Source organism: Solanum dulcamara, chromosome 5 (genome assembly GCF_947179165.1).
Source record: "Solanum dulcamara chromosome 5, daSolDulc1.2, whole genome shotgun sequence".
NCBI classification, from domain to species: domain Eukaryota; kingdom Viridiplantae; phylum Streptophyta; class Magnoliopsida; order Solanales; family Solanaceae; genus Solanum; species Solanum dulcamara.
Window position 1 is genome coordinate 6,193,910 of NC_077241.1, and position 22,887 is coordinate 6,216,796.

At 30.6% G+C, this 22,887-nt stretch overlaps 2 protein-coding genes across 2 annotated transcripts; both read right to left on the reverse strand.

The window, feature by feature from the left end:
- Positions 1 to 1,263: 1,263 nt before the first annotated feature.
- Positions 1,264 to 10,469, reverse strand: LOC129888919 (enhancer of rudimentary homolog). Its single transcript, XM_055963984.1, has 4 exons — positions 10,322 to 10,469; positions 6,906 to 6,999; positions 2,127 to 2,247; positions 1,264 to 1,685 (listed from the first exon to the last, which is right to left on the reverse strand). Exons 1-4 carry the CDS (start codon positions 10,322 to 10,324, stop codon positions 1,589 to 1,591), a joined length of 315 nt encoding a protein of 104 aa, XP_055819959.1. The 5' UTR covers positions 10,325 to 10,469; the 3' UTR covers positions 1,264 to 1,588.
- Positions 10,470 to 15,485: 5,016 nt separating this feature from the next.
- LOC129890376 (uncharacterized) lies at positions 15,486 to 21,596 on the reverse strand. Its single transcript, XM_055965937.1, has 6 exons — positions 21,245 to 21,596; positions 20,124 to 20,200; positions 18,900 to 18,982; positions 17,125 to 17,288; positions 15,777 to 16,067; positions 15,486 to 15,632 (listed from the first exon to the last, which is right to left on the reverse strand). Exons 1-6 carry the CDS (start codon positions 21,539 to 21,541, stop codon positions 15,588 to 15,590), a joined length of 957 nt encoding a protein of 318 aa, XP_055821912.1. The 5' UTR covers positions 21,542 to 21,596; the 3' UTR covers positions 15,486 to 15,587.
- Positions 21,597 to 22,887: the final 1,291 nt, after the last annotated feature.

Here is a 22,887-nt window from a genome sequence, read left to right on the forward strand (position 1 = left end):
TTAGACATGAAAAAATAAAGTACAAGATTCTATTAGTGATAGTGTGGATCGTTGTACAGTAACTTAATTGCTCATCGAGTTCAAGATGAGTGGTTACTGTCTAAACCTATGAATAAAAAAATAAATTCAAAGTTTAATTAGATTTTTGTCCATTTTTTTTTACCTTTTCATCAACGAATATTATAATCTTAAAACACCGTTATATTTTGAATTTTTGTATGATCTCTGAACTTATTTGAATTTCTACTATTTTTATAACCCAATAAGCAAAAAATTTTGCAGTTGGTGTCTGATACCCTCATTGGAGTCCTAATCCGAACTCGCGTTAGGTAGGGACCCATTCGGGGATAGCGATCCCTACTAAATTTTTTTTCATATCCAAAGCTCGAACCCAAGACCTTTGGTTAAGAGAGGAGCAATATCATCTACTGCATCACATTCTTTGATAGTATATGCAATAATTCTAATAAGTAAATAACGGAAGCATAACCAACAGAGTGATAGAATAATCCAATTAATCTGTTAGAAGAGTACAAAATAGGTTTACATTTGATCATAATAAAAATATTGCTGAGAATCTATTGAAAATAATCTCTTTAGAATCTATTGAAAATAACCTCTTTACCTTCACGACGTGTAGAATGTCTATGCACACTTTATGGGCATATTATTATTGTAATAAGTACTTTATCATCCTTTTTTAGAATGTCACATTCATGGATGTTTTCACATTTAGTAACATCCATTCATATTTCAAATTCGATGTAGCTATTGTCTAAAACACTAGCTAATAGACAAATGATTTTGGATGGAGGGACGCCAAATTTAACAAAAACACAAACAAATACAAACCAATAAAGAATCAAGCATCACCAAGAAAAGTAATACAATCAATCAAATCTCTCTACTCTTAATTAAAGTTCTCGTGTTCAAGCCCTGAGTCCTTGAGAATAAGAGAACTCAAAAAGTCTTATGGAACACAAATCAAGACTAGTCAAGTCTGAGTTTTAGATAGAAGATGCATAAAGATTAAATAACTACAACATACTCATTGTAATTCCACAAGTGGAGCCTGAGAAAGATAATGTGTACGCAACCTTGCCCCTACTTTGTGATGGTAGAGAGACTATTTCCGATAGACCATCAGCACAAAATGCATAAAGATTAAAAAACAGCAAATTAGGCTTGAACAACACCTAGACTCTCTTATGCCCATATATTTGTTTAAGTAAATGTACCGAGAAGAAACGAGGCTCAGTATCATAGATAAACTTGTATATCCACTAAAAGTAGCTGAGAAATCAAATCATTAGCAAGTTTAAAATGCTCGTACAATTTACAGAACTATGCAAAGTTATACATCCACAATTCAAATTGCAAGGCCAGTGTAGGTTCAGTTCCGACAACAGTTGGTTTCCCACTTGACGCTCTGCAGATAGGATTTGGATTTCAGGGAAAATAAGCATATCATACGTAGATTTTTACTCCAAACTGCAATCCGCCAATCCACAGCTCTTTTTCTTTTCTTCATAAAAGCCAACAGGAAATTAATTGAATATGGTATATAGAAACTAGCCTTCAAGATATATTATCTCTGTGATGCCAGCTTTTTCAGGTGTTGCAATGTTTTCTGTTTTATCCACTGTCGGTCATAGGGCAGGTAAGCCTGGATTGAGTGATCATACCTGCAAGTCAACAAAGAATGCTGGAATTAGTTGACATTTCAAAAGCATAATGAGTGCTAAGAATATGAACAATGTGTTCTATCTGGTTGATGGACCAGTGGCCAATCGTTTGACGTGCACGTAGCAGTTCATCCTGTTCATGAACTGAAAGTGCAGAAACCCGAGAGGTCAAATGGAAACGTGTGTAAGATGTATGTATGTGTTTCAAAATCAATGAGATGAACTGAAAATTTTGGTGTGAAAAAGCAGTAGCATTTAAAGACCTGCTCTTAGGGAGCCATATTTCCATGTTCATATATGCTTTTCTGTGTCAATAACCAAATGTGCAATACTTGCATATTTCTCTGGTTTGGGATTATATTGAAGGGTGCACAGGTGGAATCTGGGTTTGTGAAAGAGAGAGAGAGAGAGAGAGAGAGAGAGAGCAGGAGGAAGAGGTACACTAATGCACTCATATCAGCAAGGCCATCTATGAAATTGTAAAGATCTGAGATGTCGTAAGTGATTTCTCTGATGGCTGGGTTCAACTCCTTGAGTTTCCTCTCATACAAAGCACAAATTCCTGCAGGAGAAAAGTATCTTAGAAAATGGCTAAACATGAGGGAGCATTGAAGCTTAAATTACATGCACATGGTAAATAATTTATGCAAAAAATGAGAAAGTTTTCTGCCCATGATAAGTTCTTCCTCCATCTACAACAACATAACCACTTTAAGATAGAGCGCACCCAGATCTTACCCCTACCTTATAGAGACAGAGAGGCTATTATCGATAGACCCTTGGCTTAAAAAACATTTCAAAGTAGTTTGAAGAAGGGAATATAGAAATGAAAGCAGCAACAACAACAAAATAATGCGAAATGGAAAACAGTACACAACATACAAAAGAACGAGTAGTAACAACAGTGAAATAATGAGACCGAAGCACAAACAAACACAGGTGATAACTGAAATCGAAGAATAAGAAACTACGAGAATATTGCTAATACTACTGGTAAGAAAGTAGGTGCAGGTACAGCCACCAAGTCTATCCCGCAGAAAAGCGAGAGAACGCTCAACTACCAACAAACATTTTATTCTAATCCATGCCCTCCAAATCCTCCTATCGAATGTCACATCCTCAGTAAGCTAAAGATGCGACATATCATGTCTAATTACCTTCATCCAATACTTCTTCGGCCTGCCTCTACGTCTCCTGACGCCCACCATTCCCAACCTATCACACCTCCTCACTGAGGTATCTACGCTTCTCCTCTTCACACTCCCCCTTCTAATAAAAAATTAAATCGAATAAACAATGGGAATAATTGACAATATGCAAGTAACACATTACTCAAAATCTCTCCCATCAAATAATACTATATAAGTACCCAGTCCAGGACTCCAGGTAAACTTATTTTTCTCATATAAGTACCCAGTCCAGGACTCCAGGTAAGCTTTTTATTTTTTATGTATTTCTCTCATTTGTCCTAGAGATTAGAGATGCTTATGGTTGACTTCACTCTATAATGTTCAAGTTTGCTTTCTGAATCTGTTTATGATTCTGATCTGAATATGGTTTCATTTCCTCTATTCATTCAGGTCTTTTATTTGAAAATAGGGGTTCACATGATTGCATACTAACACTTTATGCCCAATCCAGTTGAAGAATCAAAGGAAACGGAAGGTCATGCAACCTAGATCTGTTGTTTGGGGAACATTTTGAGAGGCACACTAATTCTAATGGAGTTGTTTATTGTTGGAGCAAATCACGTATCGTGACAAAAATTATCCACCTGCTACGAAAAGGTAATGGTACATCATCAATGAATAATCATATGAATAAGTATCCTAAATTTCCACACATTTAAACTAGTCGAACGGAAAAAAGCTTTCAACTGATTTTAAGTGGTTCGAAGGAAGGGGTGATTAACCTTAAGAAATTTGATCAAGCACAAATAGAAAGGCTTTAGCTCAAATTATAATTGTGGATGCGTTGTCCTTCAATTTTGTTGAAAAAGTGGGCTTTGAAATCATTACAAGTCACATAACCTCAATTTCCGATCTTTTTCGTCAACATTGACAAGAGATTGTTATGAACTATAAGTGAAGTGAAACAAAGTTTTCCAAAGAAGAACATTAAGAACTTTGTCTTACCACAAATACTTGAATTTCTTTGCAAAAAATCAACTGTCTTACAACTTTCATTTTATTTGACAAAATATTAGATTTTGCATAAAATACTACTTACTTTTGTCTTATCTCTAGTCATAAGGGTTATACTATGACAATTGTTATTACTAAGTGTTTGCTTAATTAGAGTTGGAAAAGGTGTGCACTATTATGATTGATAATGCTAGATCCAATGATCACCCGGTAAAAGAAGTGTTTAAATGATTGAATAATTGAGAAACTAATATGTTGGATGATAAACACGTTCCTGTGAGATGTATGGCACATGTACTTAATCTTATTGAGCAAGATGGTTTATAAAAAGATATTCTATCAAGGATTAATTAGTTTAAAGAATGTTGTTAAATTGATAAGTAAACTTGTAGAAAATTATTATGTTTTGATATGTCTCTTCATTAGAACTCTACATACTTTACGTTAGATACAACACAACAATTAGATTGATTTGCTCACCCTCCACCTCCAACCTTGAGGTTATGGGTTCGAGTCACCGTGGGAGCAATCATTCTGCTTATTTCACAATATTCTTTGAGCTTCTTAATCCTGGATCGAATCACCAATTTCTTTCAAACCATCTCGCAGAATAAGGTTAAGTATATGACCAACAGATCACAAATGAAGGTGTTGATCATAAATCATATTAGTTCCTCAATTATTCAATTGTTTAGACACTTCTTTGATGGGCAATAATTGGATCTAGCACTCTTGTCAAAAATAATAATTGGATTCTTGTGTCAATGTTCCAAAAATAATAATTGGATTCTAGCACTGTAATAATGAACACTTTTTCCAAACTTCAATAAAGCAAGCATTTAGCATCGCCCTTATGACTACAGATGGGACAAAAGTTGAGTATTTTAACAAAAATCAATCTCTATCGGTGAAATGAGTAGTAAAACACATATAGTTGATTATTTCCAAAGAAGTCCAAGTATCCGTTGTAAGACAAATTTCCGAATGTGCTTCTTTTAAAATCTTTTTCAAACTGGGTTTCTCTTTACTAGAAAATTCACAACATTCTTGTGTCAATGTTCTAAGAGGAGTAGTTTGAAAGTTGAGGTTATTTTTAATGAAAAGGGAACCCACAAACACTACCCTTTGGGTGGTGCTTATTGGGTAAACCCCGCTCCTGTGTAATACCTCGCAAACCACACATGAGAGGTAAATCGCACTAGGCAAACCCCGTTCGAAAGTTGAGGTTATTGTGACTCTCATAAGGTTTTTACACCCTTGTTTTTCAACAAATCTATAAGACAACACATCCACAAGTATCATTTGAGCTAAAACCCTCCTCCTACTTTGTGCTTAATCAAGTTGCCAAGTGTTAATCACCCCTTTGCATCATTTTCAAAGAGGCAAGAAGCTTATTTATGTTGGACTAATTGTTTTTTAGGGATGATGTTGGACTAATTTAATGTGGGAAAAATTGATATTGGTTCATAAAATTATTCATTGATGAAGTCCCATTACCTTCTATAGCAGTTGCATAATTTTTTTTTATAAATGAAAAACATCCATAAACAAGTTCAGTTTCATTCTGACAACATCGAGAGAGGAGCAATGCAAGCAAACAACAGCTCTGCGTCAACCCCAAACAAGTTTGGGGTTGGCGATGGTGCTCATTATTTGTGTGTTCCATTTAAGCTCATCTCACGTCAACCAGAAGATGATAATAAGTACAAAAAGACTATATCCGTGAAAACTGGTGAATAATAGCACAAATTGTAGCGAAGGAAAAGAGAAATTAGAGAGGAGAAAGTTAAGCCTATGTGAGCTTTACTTGCCGGTTCCAAGCCAAGATAAAGAAAGGCTAAGGTTAAGTTGCATTTAGTATAGAAAATCATCATGATCAATTCTCTAGAATATAGATGTTTCATATAGATGACCTCCATTAGTTTGAGATTGAGACATAGTTGATTGATAGGGAGATGAGAAGTTGAGAACAACAAAAGATGGTTATCTAACAAGGTGAAACCTTGTTAGTCAAGATAATAACTTAGAAACCCAATACTTCCTGGGAGCAAGACAACTCATGAACACTACAACTTCTCAAGTACAAATACTTGAGAAAAACTTTGAGCAGTTAATCATCAAAACACGACCTATGAACCCAGTTACTACAATTTCTAGAAACATACCAACAGATACATCAAAGAAAAACTAGTAAGCTAATATGTAAGTAAACCTATCTTATCAGGTCTTCTTTTAAATTATTTTGGATAATTCACCTTACAAGCTCATTACTAGCTATAGTATATGTTAAGTTCCACTATTATACCAGAACTAACATCCCAACAATGAACCTTCTTGCTTGTCATGGGGTCTATAACAACAGATCTTTGTTAGTGTTTTACAAGCTTTCAAGAAAGCAACCACCTATGTATGCGTAGTGCCACCTATAATGCAAAGCAAAAAAATGCGAAGTTATGGAGATTCAATAAATCCCTTCCCTTCAACATTAAGATCCTACTCATCCCTAAAAAGTAGGTATAGGTCCCATTCCTTTCTACTATCTAATCCCATCATGAGAGTGATTCTTTATTTGCCTTGATTTCCTTTACCTGGAAGTCAAAAGATAGACATCATTCCTATATGCATCTAGCTCTAGTCCAACATAATTTCTCCAACCAAAAAAATTCTAGTCCACCATAATTTTAGAAGTGAGATGAACAAAAAGGAAGTTACACTAACACGCTTGAATTAGCCAGACAAAGTTCCTTGAACTCGGTGAGAAGACAAAAGAATAAGTGTTCGTCAAAGTTTGGAAAGAGAAGGATTTTCTCTATGGATAATAATACATAATGAAATTGTTTGCAAGGACTACAGGTGTAATGTTTTGGATTCTAGTTTCAGATTTCATGCTGCTGATACAAATCCTGTTGATTAATTAAGTTTGTGAACTTGACATATTTTCCTAGTTTGTGCCTTAAACTTTGGTACCTACATTTAGGGGGAAATGAAGTATTGCCTCAAAGCAATTGCATAGGTAATCAGAAAAGGACAAATATATTAAGTGCCAATGCAATTATAGCAATGTCGCAATACATACCATCCATTGCTTGACTTATTGACTCATAATCCATGAAAGTGCGAGTTGCTCGGTTCGGAGATGTCTGCATGAGAACAATAGTGTGCCTGTTTGCCTGCATTGCACCCAAAGAGTAGTCAAATAAATATGCTAGTAGCTCTTTGAGTTTTCCTTCATCTTGTTCTTGATGTACTAAAGTTATAAGCATCATGCCAATGAGATCATGTTGTCCTCATACAGAACTCCTATTAGAATTCAATGTTGTACCACTTTCCTTACATCAGAATGCACATACAACTTATCCTAAAAATCTCTAAGCCCGATGAAGTAGCTATATTCTCCTTGGGGATTTCCCAAGATGGAACAACTGTACATAAAGTGGGATGGAATCATGTACATTTATTTCTCTCAACTGTTTAAATTAGTGTTGTAGATGATCAGAACTTTTATCTCTAACTAGATGCATATGGTGTGTCTTTGTATGTTTTTACCCCTCAAAAGAAAAACAAAGTGGACAAAGATGTCCTTGTATTCAGAAAATGTTACTTATGACACATAGAGGATTGAAGACTTTGGGCACCTTAACATTTCCAAAAGGAAAAAGCAACATCTGGAGATAAGCATCATAAATCACGAAGAAAATCTCTTTCCACAGAGAGAACATCTTAAAAGAGAAAGCGCTACAGTACGTCCAAGGATACGGATCATTGGTCACCAAAAACATATCTTTCCAGTTTCCACTGAAAGAAGATCTAAAAGAGAAAGTGATCCAGTACAGCCCAAGCAATAATGCTATTTGGTAAAGACAATAAGACAAGGGGTTATTATGATGTTGACCAAGAAAAAGGTAAGAAGAAAGAGACAAGACCTTATTGAGGCAGCACCAGAATACCTTATAGCGTGGCCATGAGAGAGCAATAGGATACTATTACAAAAGAAGCTAATACCATCCATATGAACCAACTAAACGTCCTCATTATGTAGAGTTAAGCCTCTTTCAAAATCAGTAAAGCCAGGTTAACTGGAACAAAGGTTCAACTTATTAAAATTATTTCACAGTGGAACTTCCTCAAGGAAGTGTTTCTCCACTAGCAGAGAGTAGAAAATACTATACCCTCAATGACTTTTACTACTATCAACTTTATAAGCATCGAGTGTATGACTAGTATAATTTCAGATATTCATAAGCATCGAGTGTATGACTGGTATAATTTCAGATATTCATAAGCTTCGAGTGTATGAATTTATAATCTCTTCTCTAGACTTTTGAAAACAAGAATTCATGTACTTGTTAATGCTCTAGAAGGGAAAAGTGAAGTCTTTCTAGAAAGGGGGAAAAGCGAAGACTTTGTACTGGTGCTCACTAGTAATCATAGTCCCTCTTGCACCCCACTTCACCCCAGAAAACAATAACTAAATAGATAAGTTTCAAAAAACACCAAAAATGAAAGAGAGACAACTGATTTGCTCATCAGTTCAGCTAATCTACTTCTACAATATGCCAACCACCACATGGAAACACAACAATTACAGATACATCATATGTGGGACATAGTTAGTGCAAAACTGCTCTTTTTTTATTAGTGCGTAAAACTGCTCTTCTAACCATCAATTTGCTACCATAAAGTTTATAATGGCATAATGGGGGGTAACAGGTGTAACACAAAGCCTCTTTCGAATCATTCTCTCTATGACGGAGTTGTTTGGTCAGTTTGAGGTCAGAGCTAACCTCACACTAAGTGTTGTACCTGGGGTAAAAGCTGAAATTTCCAGATTGTCTCTAATATGCTTCAACCGATCAACCATTCCTTTGTGAACAAAGCTTCTCTTCATTACAAAGAAAAGTTCAACCATTGTATATGTTTAAACAATTTAGTTGCATATAACTATTGAAAACCAAAGCTGAAGTCACAGGAAATCAGTAACCTTGTTGCATCAACCCTTTTGATTACCTCATTTCCTCCAAGAAACAGAAAGGACGACACAGATTCCAACAACAAAACACAAAGCTAAACTAAGACAAGATTGGAGTTGTAAACTGGTGGTTGCAACTTCATCTAACACTCGAGTAGTGCATGATTAATATCACCCACAGGATTCTCTTTCCCCCTCTTCCTCCACCCACAAACCAAACAACAACAACAAACCCACTGTAATCCCACAAGTGGGGTCTAGAGAGGGTAGAGTGTACACAGATCTTACCCCTACCTTGAGAAGGTAGAGAGGTTGTTTCTGGTACACCCTTGGCTGAAAGAATGATGGAAAAGAGGCGGCAGTAACAAGCAGCAAGAAAAAAAGCTATCGAGGTTAAAGAAACAAACAGGTAGTAATAAAAATCTAAAGATAAGGAAAAAAAAGAAGAAGAATATTAATACTCTTAGAATGGAAAAGAAAAACGCCCAACTTCCTACTAACTTTCTACACTAATCGTCACCTCCACACTCTCGATGGTCATGGTCCTCGGTAAGCTAAAAATGTACTAATATTCCATCCACCCACAAACCCAAAAAAGTAATTGTTCTATATAGAATTTCTTATTGATTTTGCGGTCAAATTGCCTATTATCCCCCTAGACACATGGTTACTAGATACCCATGGAAAAACACATTACAACACTTGTATGCCTCAAAGCCGTGAAGTCCTGAGCTCTTATTCTAAGAGCTCGTGATATTCCCTTAACTGCAGATTCAACAGTACCAAATTATGCACCCCATTTCATTTTATATAGGCTAGCTCCCTCCTTTTTCAAACAATTCATCCACTTCCCTTTACTCCATCGGGAATTTTTTTTATTAAACTAAGATGATACTGAAGCTGTAGCATCCTGGATGTTAGGTTCAGATATCACCAATATCATTCCCCTTCATCCTCTCCACCCCACCAAAGGAAAAAAAGAAGTAAAAGAATAAAAATAAAGCTGCATTACCTAGTGCAGTTTTTTAATCAGCCTAAACTAAGATATTATGTTAGTCAAAGGCTTTAAGCCAGCTGATGCATAATCATCTCAGCAAATAAAAAGTGGAGTCTGGAGAGGCTAGAGTGCACAAAGACATAGCCTTACCCCTACCTCGGGGAGTTAGAGAGTTATACAAAAAGTAAAATCAAGCTAATCCAAGAGGGTAGAGGGTAGCAAACAAAAGCAAAAAGTAGGGGTAAAACACACACAAAAAAAAAAATCAGCTTTAACTACCATACCATGTCACAAAGTTCAAAAGAATAAGATATAAATTCATAACCCCTATTACAAATCGCATAAAGATCCTATTTTCTACTTATCTACAACATTAAGAACCCTAAATACACCCACAATTGAAGAAAGCAAAAAAAAAATCGGAACCCTAACAATGTTTGGTCAAAAAATACAAAAAAAAGTTGTAAATTTATAGAAAAATCACATAAAATTCAAGGAAGAAGCATAAAAACAATGTCGGAATTACCATTTACTAGTGAATAAGGATTGAGCCTCTATTTGCTGAGATTTCGAAACGGAGAATCGGAAAACCCGGTAAGGAACAAAGAAGGGGAACGGCTTCACAATTATTCCGTCCAATGTTGTTCCAATCAAATATACAGGTTGACGGGACGACACGTTATGGGTTTTAACAAAAGGGCAAAGAGTCAAAAATAATACCGCTTATTTTATTTTTTTTTGGAAAAATTAATTACGTGCCTCGTAAAAATAAAATAATTACACACAAATATTCTTTTACAATTCATGCCCCCAAGCATGTGACTCGCGATCAAGATATAATCGCAATATCAATATGCTGACATGATATTATTTGCTTCAATAATTATACCATTACAGTATATCTATATACTATGATTGTATCATTGATGTCTGTTTCAATCATTCAGCGACATCTCCATGATATCATCATATACTGACATGGTATTATTAAGAGCCCGTTTGGATGGGCTTAAAAAAAGTAACTTTTATGTATGGAGTGCTTTTAGAACTTTAAAGTGCTGAAAATTATTTTTATAAATAAGCAGTTAAGTGTTTGGATAAAAGTGCTTAAATGAGAAAAATTATGTGAATTTTTTGGTTAAAAGAATAAAAAGGGTAGTTTGGGAATTTAATTAAAATATAAGGGATATAAAAGTAATTCCCATGGTCAAAGAAAATGACTTTAAGCACTTAGAAAAAAAAAGTTAGGAATTCTAACTTTTCATTTTTGACTGACTTTAAGAACTTTCTGGCTTAAAGTTAGCATTAGACAAACACGTCCAAAAGCTGAAAAGGGACTTTAAGTTGGTTTTGACCAACTTAAAGTCAATCCAAACGGGCTCTAAGGATTGTTCCATATAATCAGCAACACTCCTCAAATCATGTATGATACCATCGCAGTATGTAGGGCTGTACAGGGCAAACCGATAAACCGCACCAAACCGACAAACCGAACCAAACCGGAAAAAAAATCCGACTAGTGGTTTGGTTTGACTTGGTTTGGTGTTTGGAAAAAAAACCCGACCATTATAGGGTTGGTTTGGTTTTAACTAAAAAAAGTCAAACCGAACCCAAACCGACCCGATTATAGATATACTACTTTTAAATTATGTTATACATAAAAATATTTATTAAAATATAATTTATAAATATTTTTTTAAAATTTTTCATAATTCTTGTTTTCTTTCTTACATTTAGATTTGGACTTGAGAAGGTCATCTAAATAATATACAAAAAAAAAACATCTTATAAAGTTATATTATAAAGTTAAAACTTCAAACAATGTTCTGCCTCCATCTTATATGTTGATATTTTGTACTAGAACTCTTTTTAAGAAGCACTGCTCTGTGCTTTTTATTAGATACTATGAAAAATCCGAGAAACCCGAAAAAACCCGAAAACCCGAAAAAACCCGAAAAACCCGAGAAAAATTGATATCGAAAAACCCGACTTTTATTGGTTTGGTTTGGTTTATAAATTTAATAACCCGACACAAATGGTTTGGTTTGGTTTGTAAAAAATCCGAACCAACCCGGTCTATGTACACCCCTAGCAGTATGTGAATATCAATGATGTCATCACATAATATCATATATAATTGCATGGTATTATTCATCAATGAGTAGTTCTTCAAGTATATATCATATACTGACATGATACCATCACAAAAATATTGAATGATACCATTATAGTGTGTGTGTGTATATATATATATATATATATATATATATATATATTATGATGGTATCATAAATGTTTTTCCTAAGTCATTCGATATTAAATGAATGATAGTGCCACAATATATTCGTATATTATTATGATATTGAAAGTTCTTAATGAGATACTTTTAGAGAAAATTCTCAATGATACCATAACAATATATTGCATATGTTATGGTATCATTGAGGAATAAACATTTGTCCCTTTTGTTTTTTCACAAAAACGATCGGCCCTTTATGCATTTTTCTAAGAAAAATAGCCCTTTTGGTTTCCGACTTTCATTTTGTATAATTTTCCCTATTTTCTTACTCAATAAATCATTGTGGATATAATAAGGAGAAATTTTTTTCGATAAATTTTAAAGAAAAAAATATTACATAAAATGAGATAGAAAGTGTATTCCTTAAAATTTTTTACCCTTTACCATACTATCAAAATCATATTTAGCTATAGTTGGATGGAAAACTTCAAACCAACACAAATTACTCGATTTTAAAGAGAAAAAACACCACTCCTAAACTTAAAAAGAACTCAAACAAATATATATGCTCTTTTACATACGTATTGTCCCAAAAATTTAGAGACAATTAAGGCCAGGTTTTACTTCTTTTCTCCTTGAGTATTCTAATATTAATTTAAAATAATCTCATTAATGATCTAGTATATTAATTTAGGAAATGTCACAAAATAATTATATTTAAAAAATGCAATTGTGTAATTTGATCGACAAAAATCTCACTTTGAGCACTTTATTTATTTGAATGTAAATTTATTTTTTATATATGATTTTATTTTTTAAATTTGTTTTGATAAAATGATTTTATTGTGATTCGTCAATTTTATTTTGTATACTTTTTTATTATTGTTTTCGTATTTTTGACTATTATGATAATTTTCTTCCTGTGAATATTGAAAATGAGATTATTTTTTTTTGAGATAACTTACATACATAATTTAGAATTGTCCTTGAAAGGCGTCAAGATTGAAACAAATAATTTAAAAATTAAAGGGGGTCATTTATCGAAAATAATTGCTACTTTGAAGGCTACTAATGAATCGAAAGTGACAAGGCTAAAACATTTGAAGATAAATATTTTAAGATAAAATATAACATTATCATTTATTAATAAAAATGTATTGAACTATTTTTTCTTTCATTGCCTCTACACCTTCTCACCATAGATTCATTTGATAATGCTTCTATCATTAATTTATAATAGAGTTGTGTATTGCTTCATACTAATTATTCATTTGAAATGATTACACAAAACCATGCACAATATCATATAGAATATTTTTGACTGTTCCAAATAATCCCTATTTATTCATCACAAACTAAAGATTATTAATAAGTGAACACACATAAGAATAAATAACTAAAAAATGCGTTGTATTTTTGTTAATGCAAATAGTGAATTTATAAAACAATGGCAGATTACTTTTTGCATATGTGATATTAATGTGATCGTTTCTCCAATATTGCTGAGGTTTAGAGAATTTTGAAGCAAATTCAAAAATTAAAATTAACTTTGCATTCTCTATATATCTACAACGGTGTTTCAAAAGACAAGGGCGTGAGGCAAAGGGTTTTATGCAATATGGGACGATGCATAAGTTTCGAGGCATGGGGTGTTAGTCTCATAAATCTACGAGGCGTATATCTTATGTATCTTTAAATTTATAATTTATTACTAAAAGAATAAGCAAAAATAGCACTTTTAATAATTTTGCAAATAAATTTAAATAAATCAACAATAATTATTAAAAATAATACTTATAATTGATATTTAAGAGAGGTAACAATAGAATGATAATAGTCGAGATAATCTATAATACTCCCCTCGTTTCTATTTACTTGTCAAATTTTGACTTGACACACCTATTAAGAAAATAATGATTGGTATAGTGAGTTTACCATTTTACCCCTATTAATTAATAGAGTTTTAAACACATGTAGTCACTACATTTTTCAAAGACATTAACTTAATATTAATAAATTGAGGGTATAGTAGGAAGAAAAAAATTGTCATTTCTTGGTTTGTCAAAATGACAAGTAAAAAGGAAAATCAAATTAGGAAATATTTGACAAATAAATAGAAACGGAGGGACTATAAAATCATCATCCATATCACATTTACTAATTCTTCCCTCCCTCAATTAATATTTACATTGATTATTATTTATATATTTCAAACAAGGAAAGGATAAAAAAGGTAAAAGTAATGACAAAAAAATGATTAAAATTGCATAAGGAACATAGTGATATGAAATCTCTATCCTATCAGTTTGAGGCACGATTGTCTAAAAAACTATTTCTGATTAGTTCCATTTTTTTTATGAGAGTTGCTTTATTTACTTATATATTTAAGAAAAAATTGTTATAACCTGAAAAATATGATAACATAAAGTATAAATATCACTACTCCAATAATAATAAAGTATGATTTATAGCAAAAATACTTTAGAAACAATAAAAATCAAAATTAACATCCAGAGCCTACGTTTTTACACGCAAAACTTATATTTTCATACCCAAAACTTATGTCCCAAATTCTAGGGCGTACATTTTATTTATGAATCTGCGCCGGTACGGTATATGGACGAAGTTCACCTCCTGCAAGTCATGATTATTGGATATAAATAAGACCCTTAACAAGTGTACTGTACACCTTAGTGTTGATGTGTGAATTGATGTTCAGATTTCTGATTTCTTTTGATATGTTGAGATATTTGATGATTGTGTGACCTATGTTATGTGATATGATCTATTCTATCGTAATTACACTTGTTGGTTGGTAAATTATTGTTATGTGCTTCATGTCTAGTAATGTAAATTAAAGTAAAAATTCTAATAGTGTACATAATTATATACGTTTGGGGGTTGAAGTTTATAGGAGATATATTCCAATTTTTGTATAAGCTCATATAGTATTATAAAAAAAAACGTGTGTAAGAGCCTCTTATACATTCATATACATCCTTATATAAGGTTGATATATTATATAAAGTGAGTGTATATGATCTCATCATCTCAATTTTTATGGCATAATTAAAATTTTGAGAGTCAATTAAATTTTTTTTGACTGAAATTTCTTTATATATGGTTTTTTTTAGATATTTTAAGTTGTTAATTATTATGATTTATAATATATTTTCTATAGTTTTCAAATATATAAATTTTATTTTAAAAATCTTAAAGTTTGTATGTTCGAATTTAAGTTTAGGATTTAAAAGTTTGAATCTCGAAACTTCAAATGTACCACATTAATTAAGACAAAGAAAATATTACTATATACCGAGCGTATAAACACTGTTGTGAAAAGAAAAAAAATTGGTCATACTGGTGCAATATCTTGTGTTGGACTTAATATTTTCGATTTTTTTTTTAAAATAATATGAAATTAGCTCTTGAAGCTCCGGTAAAACATAAGAATAAATACGTAAGACAATATTTATTCATAATTTATGTCCCAATTATTACAATATTTTTACTACAATGTTCACAATACATTATTAACTTTGATGTAAATTATTTAATACTGGGTATTGTCTCTTCGATAATATTCATCAATGGCTTCCTGGAAATAGGTGAAAAAAAGAAGAGTCAGCTTTGACATTAATTAAAAAAAAAAAAAAGTAAATAAATTGATTACTTATATTAAAATAATAGTTTATTACTTTTGAAAAATGAATTATGGGTTTAGACAAAATTAAGTAGGTACCTTTACGGGGGAGGAAGGATTGATTACTCGTAATTCTGATCCGAGTTCACCAGGAAATTCTCCTGGTTTTACGTTCCTAGGTTTTAGCGTTTCTCCGTCGAATCGAGGAAGGTGTTTTACAGGTATTCCATTCCCATCTACTAGAATTTTTTCAAACTCCTCCTTGATTTCACCGGTATTTAGTGATTTTCTCAGAAAAAACCAAAGATCATTATTTATACCATCTTCAAGATTACTATTCCAGAAATGTATATTCCAGAAATGCTCATCATGATTATTATTCACTTTAACCTGTTAAATAAGTACAATACAATATTAGTGTTCAAACAAATAATTTTCTTCTTCTTCTTCTTTGGGGAATCAAGATCTCTCTTGACCATTTATAATATAAAGAAGAAAAAAAAGGTTAAAATGTCCTTAAACTATTTGAAATGAATAAAAATGTCATTTATTTATAGTTTGGTCAAAAAATGCTTTTGTAGTCAATTTAATGGGTTAAAAATGTCCTTGCCGTTGTAAATATATTATTTATTTTCCTTTCAACACATTTTTTTCTAAGAATATTTCTTTTATTAGCAAATGTTTATTCTACTTCAATTAAAAAAAATTTAAAAATTTAAAATATTTCTTATTTTATTATAATTATCTTTTAATCGTTATTTGAAAAAAATTAATGATGAATTTATTATGATCTTATATATATATCTATGTGACATATTTTATCCGTTAAAATTTAGAGTACATGAAATTATTCTTTCTTAATTTATAAAATGAGATTAAGAAGAATAAAATAATTTCCTACATTTTTATTACTTAAAGTGGTTTAAAAAGAAAGAAAACATGAATATAGTTCCTTAAAAGCAATATTTTTATAAGTAACAAGATTGTTTTTAAATATATATATTTGAAAAGGGGCATTTTTGACCCATTAAATTGACGGCAAGGACATTTTTGAAACAAACTATAAACTGAGGGCATTTTTATTTATTTTAAATAGTTTAAGGACATTTTAAACCCTTTTCTTTTACTTCTTTAAAGTTATGATTTTTGTAATCTATATTAATAAATCTCTTATAGAAAAAGTAAATATTATTTTCGAAAAAAAAAAGAGTGAAAATTATTGATTGAATATATAAGCTAATGGCGTTTTATAATGAAATGAGCAAAATAAATTAATTAATTTTATGAAGAATAAAGAAAACTCTAATGTGATAACTTTTATAAATATATTTTAATTTAGATAATACAAAATTAATCAATAAAAATAGAGGTATATTTTTAATTTTTTTTGTGAACTTGTTAAATTTATGTATAAGAAATATGAATATATTAAATATCCTATGGTTACCTTGCGGAAAAGTGGAAACTTGGCAAGTTTAAGAACTTCTTCTTCTCCCATAAGAATTTCTTCTCCCGGTGGATATTCAGGAATTTCTTCATTTTCCTTTTTGTATTTTGGTTTTTTAATATCGAGCTCTTCTATGTCATGAAAAAATCCTAGAACCTCAAATCCTTAAAAAAAAAAAAGAAGAATAAGAAGGGGAAATATCTTTCATACCAATAAAAACAAAAAAATAGTACCAAAATATACGGAGAAGGGTCAAATATACCTCTGTACTATTGGAAATAGTTTAAATATATTCATCGTTATACTTTCGGGCTAAATATACCCTTCCTATTATACTTTCGGTTCAAATATACCCCGTTATTATACTTTAGTTTAAATTCGCTCTTAATTTTAACGGAATAATACTTAAAAAGTTTAAAATTAAATAACTCATTCCAAATTTTAAATATTTAATTTTTTTTAGGAATAAATAAAATTTTTAAGTACTAATTTGAGTTTATTTTTCCTTAGAAATGAATCAATTAAGAAAAGATCATGATGAATCTCATAATATCTAAAGCAAACATACAAGGACAACTATGAAAATATCAACAATCCGTATTTAAAGCAAAGTGACAAATACACCATATGATTAAATGTAGCAGTAATGAATAATTCTCATATGATTAAATGTAGCAGTAAATGAATAATTCTTAGGCATGTATGCATTCTGCCATTTCCACAGAAGCAGCCAAATATCCAACCAAAACATATTAACTTAGAGAAAATAAGGTATTTCAAGGGAGAACTAAACGCCGTTTGGATTGACTTATAAGCTATTTTTAGCTTTTTTTGAGTGTTTGGCTGGCCAACTTAAAGTTATTTTGTGCTTAAAATAAGCCCCAATAAATAGTTAAGTTTATTTATTCTTAATACTTGGAAATTTTATTTATTCTTAAAAAATCAGATATTTAAAATTGGGAATAAATTATTTAATTTTAAGCTTTTCAAGTGTTATTCCGTTAAAAGTAAGGGCGAATTTGGACCAAAGTATAATAGAAGAGTATATTTGAACCGAAAGTATAACAAGAGGGGCATATTTAGCCCAAAAGTATAACAAGAGTATATTTAAACTATTTTCAATACTACATGAATATATTTGACCCTTTTCCGCAAAATATAACCCTAATTCAATTAACTATTTGTTTTATGTTTGATTTTGAAAAGACTTTTAGAAGTTGAATATATACTTGTTCTTTATTTTGAAAGTTATTTTACCTTTTAGGAGCTTAACTTGACAAATGGTTAATGCCTAGCATAAGAATAAAATTTGATACACGTAGTGTCTATGTAGGTTAGACTTTTTGCGAATATAACATCACCCAAAACTTTATTTGGGTAATTGAGTTAAAAATATTACTTATAAATAATCATATGACAATTGAAAGATATAAATAAAAAAATTCAAGTAAATATTACAATCATAATAATATGTTTCAGTCTCAAACTAGTTGAGTATGACTATGTAAATTCTTATGTATTTGTGGTATATGCATTCATCATAATTTATATCCATGCAACTCATCTTGTCATTTCCTCATCAAGGAAACAATACGTCATGTCCTATTTAATCAGCTATTTCAATACTTTTTTAATTTTTTTTTAAACTTCGTATTTGATCAAATTGCATAATACATAAATATATCAATAATTGAGGAACTAAAAATGCTATTTTCCAAAAATAAAAATAAATTATAGAAGACAAACGATAACTAAAGAGAGGTGAAAAATGGTACCTCTCCCAAACCAGGATGTTTTGCCTTTGTAATGTTCACGTAGATCATTGAGAAACTCAATCTCCCCTTTTGTCCATATAGAACTTCAACAAAAAACGAAAAATATGTTCATATTTTACAATGAAAAAAAAGAAAAAAAAACTTGAAATTATATTTTTCTCTATAATAATCATTCTCTATAACGATATTTTATTATAGCGATTAAAGTTTTTTTGGAACTGGCGACTTGCATATATATGATGTTATATTATATTTTCTCTAGAATGATATCTCGCTACAGTAGTCAACAAATATCTAGACAAATAATGTTATTTTATAGAGTGATTTTATCGTATATATATGCAACAATATTAATTAATTGATATTCAAAAGATTGAAGATCAATGATTTAATTTTCGCTTTACGAAAAAAATAGAGTAAAATTTCATTGATCGATATTCATTTAACTTTTATTTTATTGCACGAAAGTTGCTAAACTTTTTTATTTAAACAAAGAAATCACTCAATTTAGCGTGAGTGGTATTTAACTAAGAGTTAATAAGGGTAGTCCGGTGCATTAAAACTTTCGCTATGTGCAGGGTTTGGAAAAGAGCCCAATCACAAGGGTCTATTGTACGCAGCCTTACCTTGCATTTCTGTCGTAGGCTGTTAATACTTTTGAATAAACAAGGGAGACATTTGGTATAAAGTTGAAGACTTTTTGGTTATCCAAAGAATAAATACATATTCCTTCCATTTTAAGTTATCTTATTTTTTTAGTCCTTTCTAAAAGAAATGTATTTTTTTTATTATTCTTTTTTAGATGAGATGGTCACACAATTTAATATGATATCAGAGCAGATATATGTATTGAGAATTGAGATCAAATCTCACCGCACCCATATCACAAAAAGAATTTCCACATGGTTGGTCCATAAAAAAGAATTAGACCCGCATGTGAAGGGGTATATTGAGAATACAATTAAATAATAAAAGTGTGTTATTTCTAACAACTTAAGCTTTTAGATGAAATGGTCACACTTCAACATTTTTCACGTGTCAATGTTTAAGACTATCAGATTAAAGGACATTTTGATACATTTTTCATAATCTTTATTTTAAGACCACAAAATTCAAAAATTCAAAGTCTTCTTTTATATATTCTTAAATATCATATCAAATTAAAATCAGACAGTCAAATTAAAATGAAGGAATTATTTGATATTAACAATTTGAGATATATACCGTTGCACAGGAATATTAACAATTAGCAAAATCATCCCCTGGTAATCGTCGTTGAGCTGGACATAGTGTCCTTTTTTCTGTAAAAGATATATTACAAACAATTAATATATACGTAACTGTTATAAATATAATTATGAAATAGTCTTAACTATCTTGGCATAAAATTTAGTAGAAAGGAGAATCTTGAATATATCTATTTGTTTGACACAACAAAAGAATTTTATAGAATAAAGAGGTAACAAGTGTATTAACTTAAATAATACTTTTTCGAAATTTATATTTCAAACTAATAAATTTTGATCAATATTTTCATTATGTAGATTTTTTCATTATATTAACATGAGAAGAGATGCAGTTCATACTACTTTTTAGTTTAATTTTTGAATATCTAAATATTAGTTTAAAAAATATTGAGTCAATCTAATTCGGTTTAACTTTTAAAAATCAGTCAAATCGACTTTCGAAAAATGAAAAATGCTGAATAAATTGGGATGGAGTGAGTACAACACCAACATACCCAATTTAATTTTACAAGTGAATTTTGGGAGAATGGTGTGTATGCAGTCTTGCCTCTATGTACCTTATGAAGGTAAATATGTTGTTTGCGATAGATCCTCGACCAATGGTGGACCATAATTTTTACTAAGAGGATTTATTAAAAAAATATAATGTTTGAGATTTAAATTTAGAACTTAAAGATGAATTTTGAACCTCTAAACTACTGGGTCATCCTCTAGTCTTGTATTTAGGGGATTCAATTTTTTTATATATATATATATATATATATACTAAAATAAAATATCTTGTATATACAATATGACTTTTTGTTGAGGGGGATCGGGTGAACACCCTTACCCCCTCCAGATCCGTCCATGTCCTTGACTCAAATAAAGCAAATCAGTATCACATATTGAAAGAAAATATAATAGTGAAGAAGTCGTGCTAAAAATATAGTTCAAGAGAATAGTAACAATTAAAAATAATATGATAATTGAAGCAAAGATTGAAAACACCTGAAAATTAAGAATAAATAAAGGAAAGAACAAATGAGAAAGAAACATGAAAATTATGTTGTAAATTCAAAATCATTAGCATAAAATGAAAGCAATTCAAGTTCTTACCAAATCATATGCTGGGTAATGATATACATTTTCTCTTATACAAGCTTTAATAATATTCAAAGATGGAGAATATGTTGAAGCAACTCTTGGAAACTTTGGTGATGAAAAAGAGAAATTATTATCACCCTTTATAAATAAAGATTTGGAAGACTCAATATGAGAAATATTCTTGTAGGATAAATGTACCCTAGAGGGTGAAGGAACATAACATGAATAATGAGAATAATTTGAGTTTGTAATTAGTTTGACAAATGATTGAGCATTCAAAGGTGATGATGCAAAAACCATAGAGGCCATTTTGATTGCTTCTTTGGGAGGTTTTTGGTTGGGAAGGGGAAAGGAGTTTTCTCTATCTATAGCTATATTGAACAATGGTGACCTTTTATATATATATATATATGAATGCATGAATAGGTAGGGTGTTCATACTTTTGTAGACAGTGTTATTTGATATTTATTTTGATGAAAAATAATAAATATTAGACTAAATAATTTATTAGCAAACACAAGTTATGCATGTATTAATGTCGTGTAAATACTAACTGCAGTTTTTTTTAACTATCGAATAGTTCAGATAAACATGAACTGATTTAGCCATGTTTTCTATTTCGCTATAACATAAAACTATTTGAATTTCTGTTTTCCCTAGTTGGATTGTTATTAATTATGGTAACACATTATTAACGATCTTTGAGATTGTTTATTCATGAATACAATAAGGTTGTTTATTGTCAAAAACGAAATCGTGCATGTAGCACTTAAATTTTGGAGGATAAAATTATCCAATATTATTATTTTGGTGAGAAATAACTTATATTCACTCAAACATTTAAGGTACACACAAATTAATTTAAAAGTCATTGTAGAAAACAAAAGTAAAAAAAATAAAAATACGTAGGGATCAAGTCATTCTCATTGATGATGAGTTGGCTTTATTTATTCTTGACTTGGTAATAAACAATAACTTTTCTTATATATGGGACCAAGGGAGCAATGTGTTTCTTGTGATCTAACAATCTAATATTTCTTCAATTGAAAGCCCTTTTAAATAACTAATTTACAAAATTGTAAAAAGTTTGGTAAAAAGAAAAATTTAAATAACTTGTTAAGTAGAATTAAGTAATCTCCCATGTTCTTGGACATAACCTTTGTTTTATATCAATATAAATATATAATAAGCCACCTTAAAGTGAGTTTTGACAAGTATATATGAAAAAAATATTTTAAGAAATGAAATCCGTGGAAAAAAAAAGAAACTCAATAATTAGATTTATTTTCCTTTTTAAAAATTTATTATTTGACCTTTATAATAAGCCTTAAAATCAGTTGATTTTTATTTTTAGAAATATGTTAATTTTATGTTTTTTGATTCATCTCACGATCTCAATAACCCAAAGAACAAATTTCTTTTTTTTAAAAAAAAAGGAGAAAGTCTAAGGTTTTGGATAGTTTTATACTACCTTTTTTACTTTATGGGAAAAAGCAGTGCTATTTTTATATATACATATATTATTTTAAACATAAAAAAAAAAAGAAAAAGGTGTCCCACTAGCCGGGGGAACCCTCCACATCCAACATTATTTTCAAGAAGAAAATAAGTGACATACGGGCTAGCAAAGGAGGAGGCAGGGTTTCACCATCCA

Excerpts from the sequence above, each read along its gene's own strand:
- LOC129888919 (XM_055963984.1), bottom strand. Across the intron at positions 2,248-6,905 it reads AATAAGTCAAGCAATGGATG|GAATTTGTGCTTTGTATGAG; the intron begins GTATGTATTGCG and ends TTTCTCCTGCAG. Across the intron at positions 1,686-2,126 it reads GCTGATATGAGTGCATTAGT|GTATGATCACTCAATCCAGG; the intron begins GTACCTCTTCCT and ends GTTGACTTGCAG.
- LOC129890376 (XM_055965937.1), bottom strand. The coding sequence starts at position 21,541 with ATGGCCTCTATGGTTTTTGCATCATCACCTTTGAATGCTCAATCATTT. Across the intron at positions 16,068-17,124 it reads AGTTTCCACTTTTCCGCAAG|GTTAAAGTGAATAATAATCA; the intron begins GTAACCATAGGA and ends CTTATTTAACAG. Across the intron at positions 15,633-15,776 it reads ATCCTTCCTCCCCCGTAAAG|GAAGCCATTGATGAATATTA; the intron begins GTACCTACTTAA and ends ACCTATTTCCAG.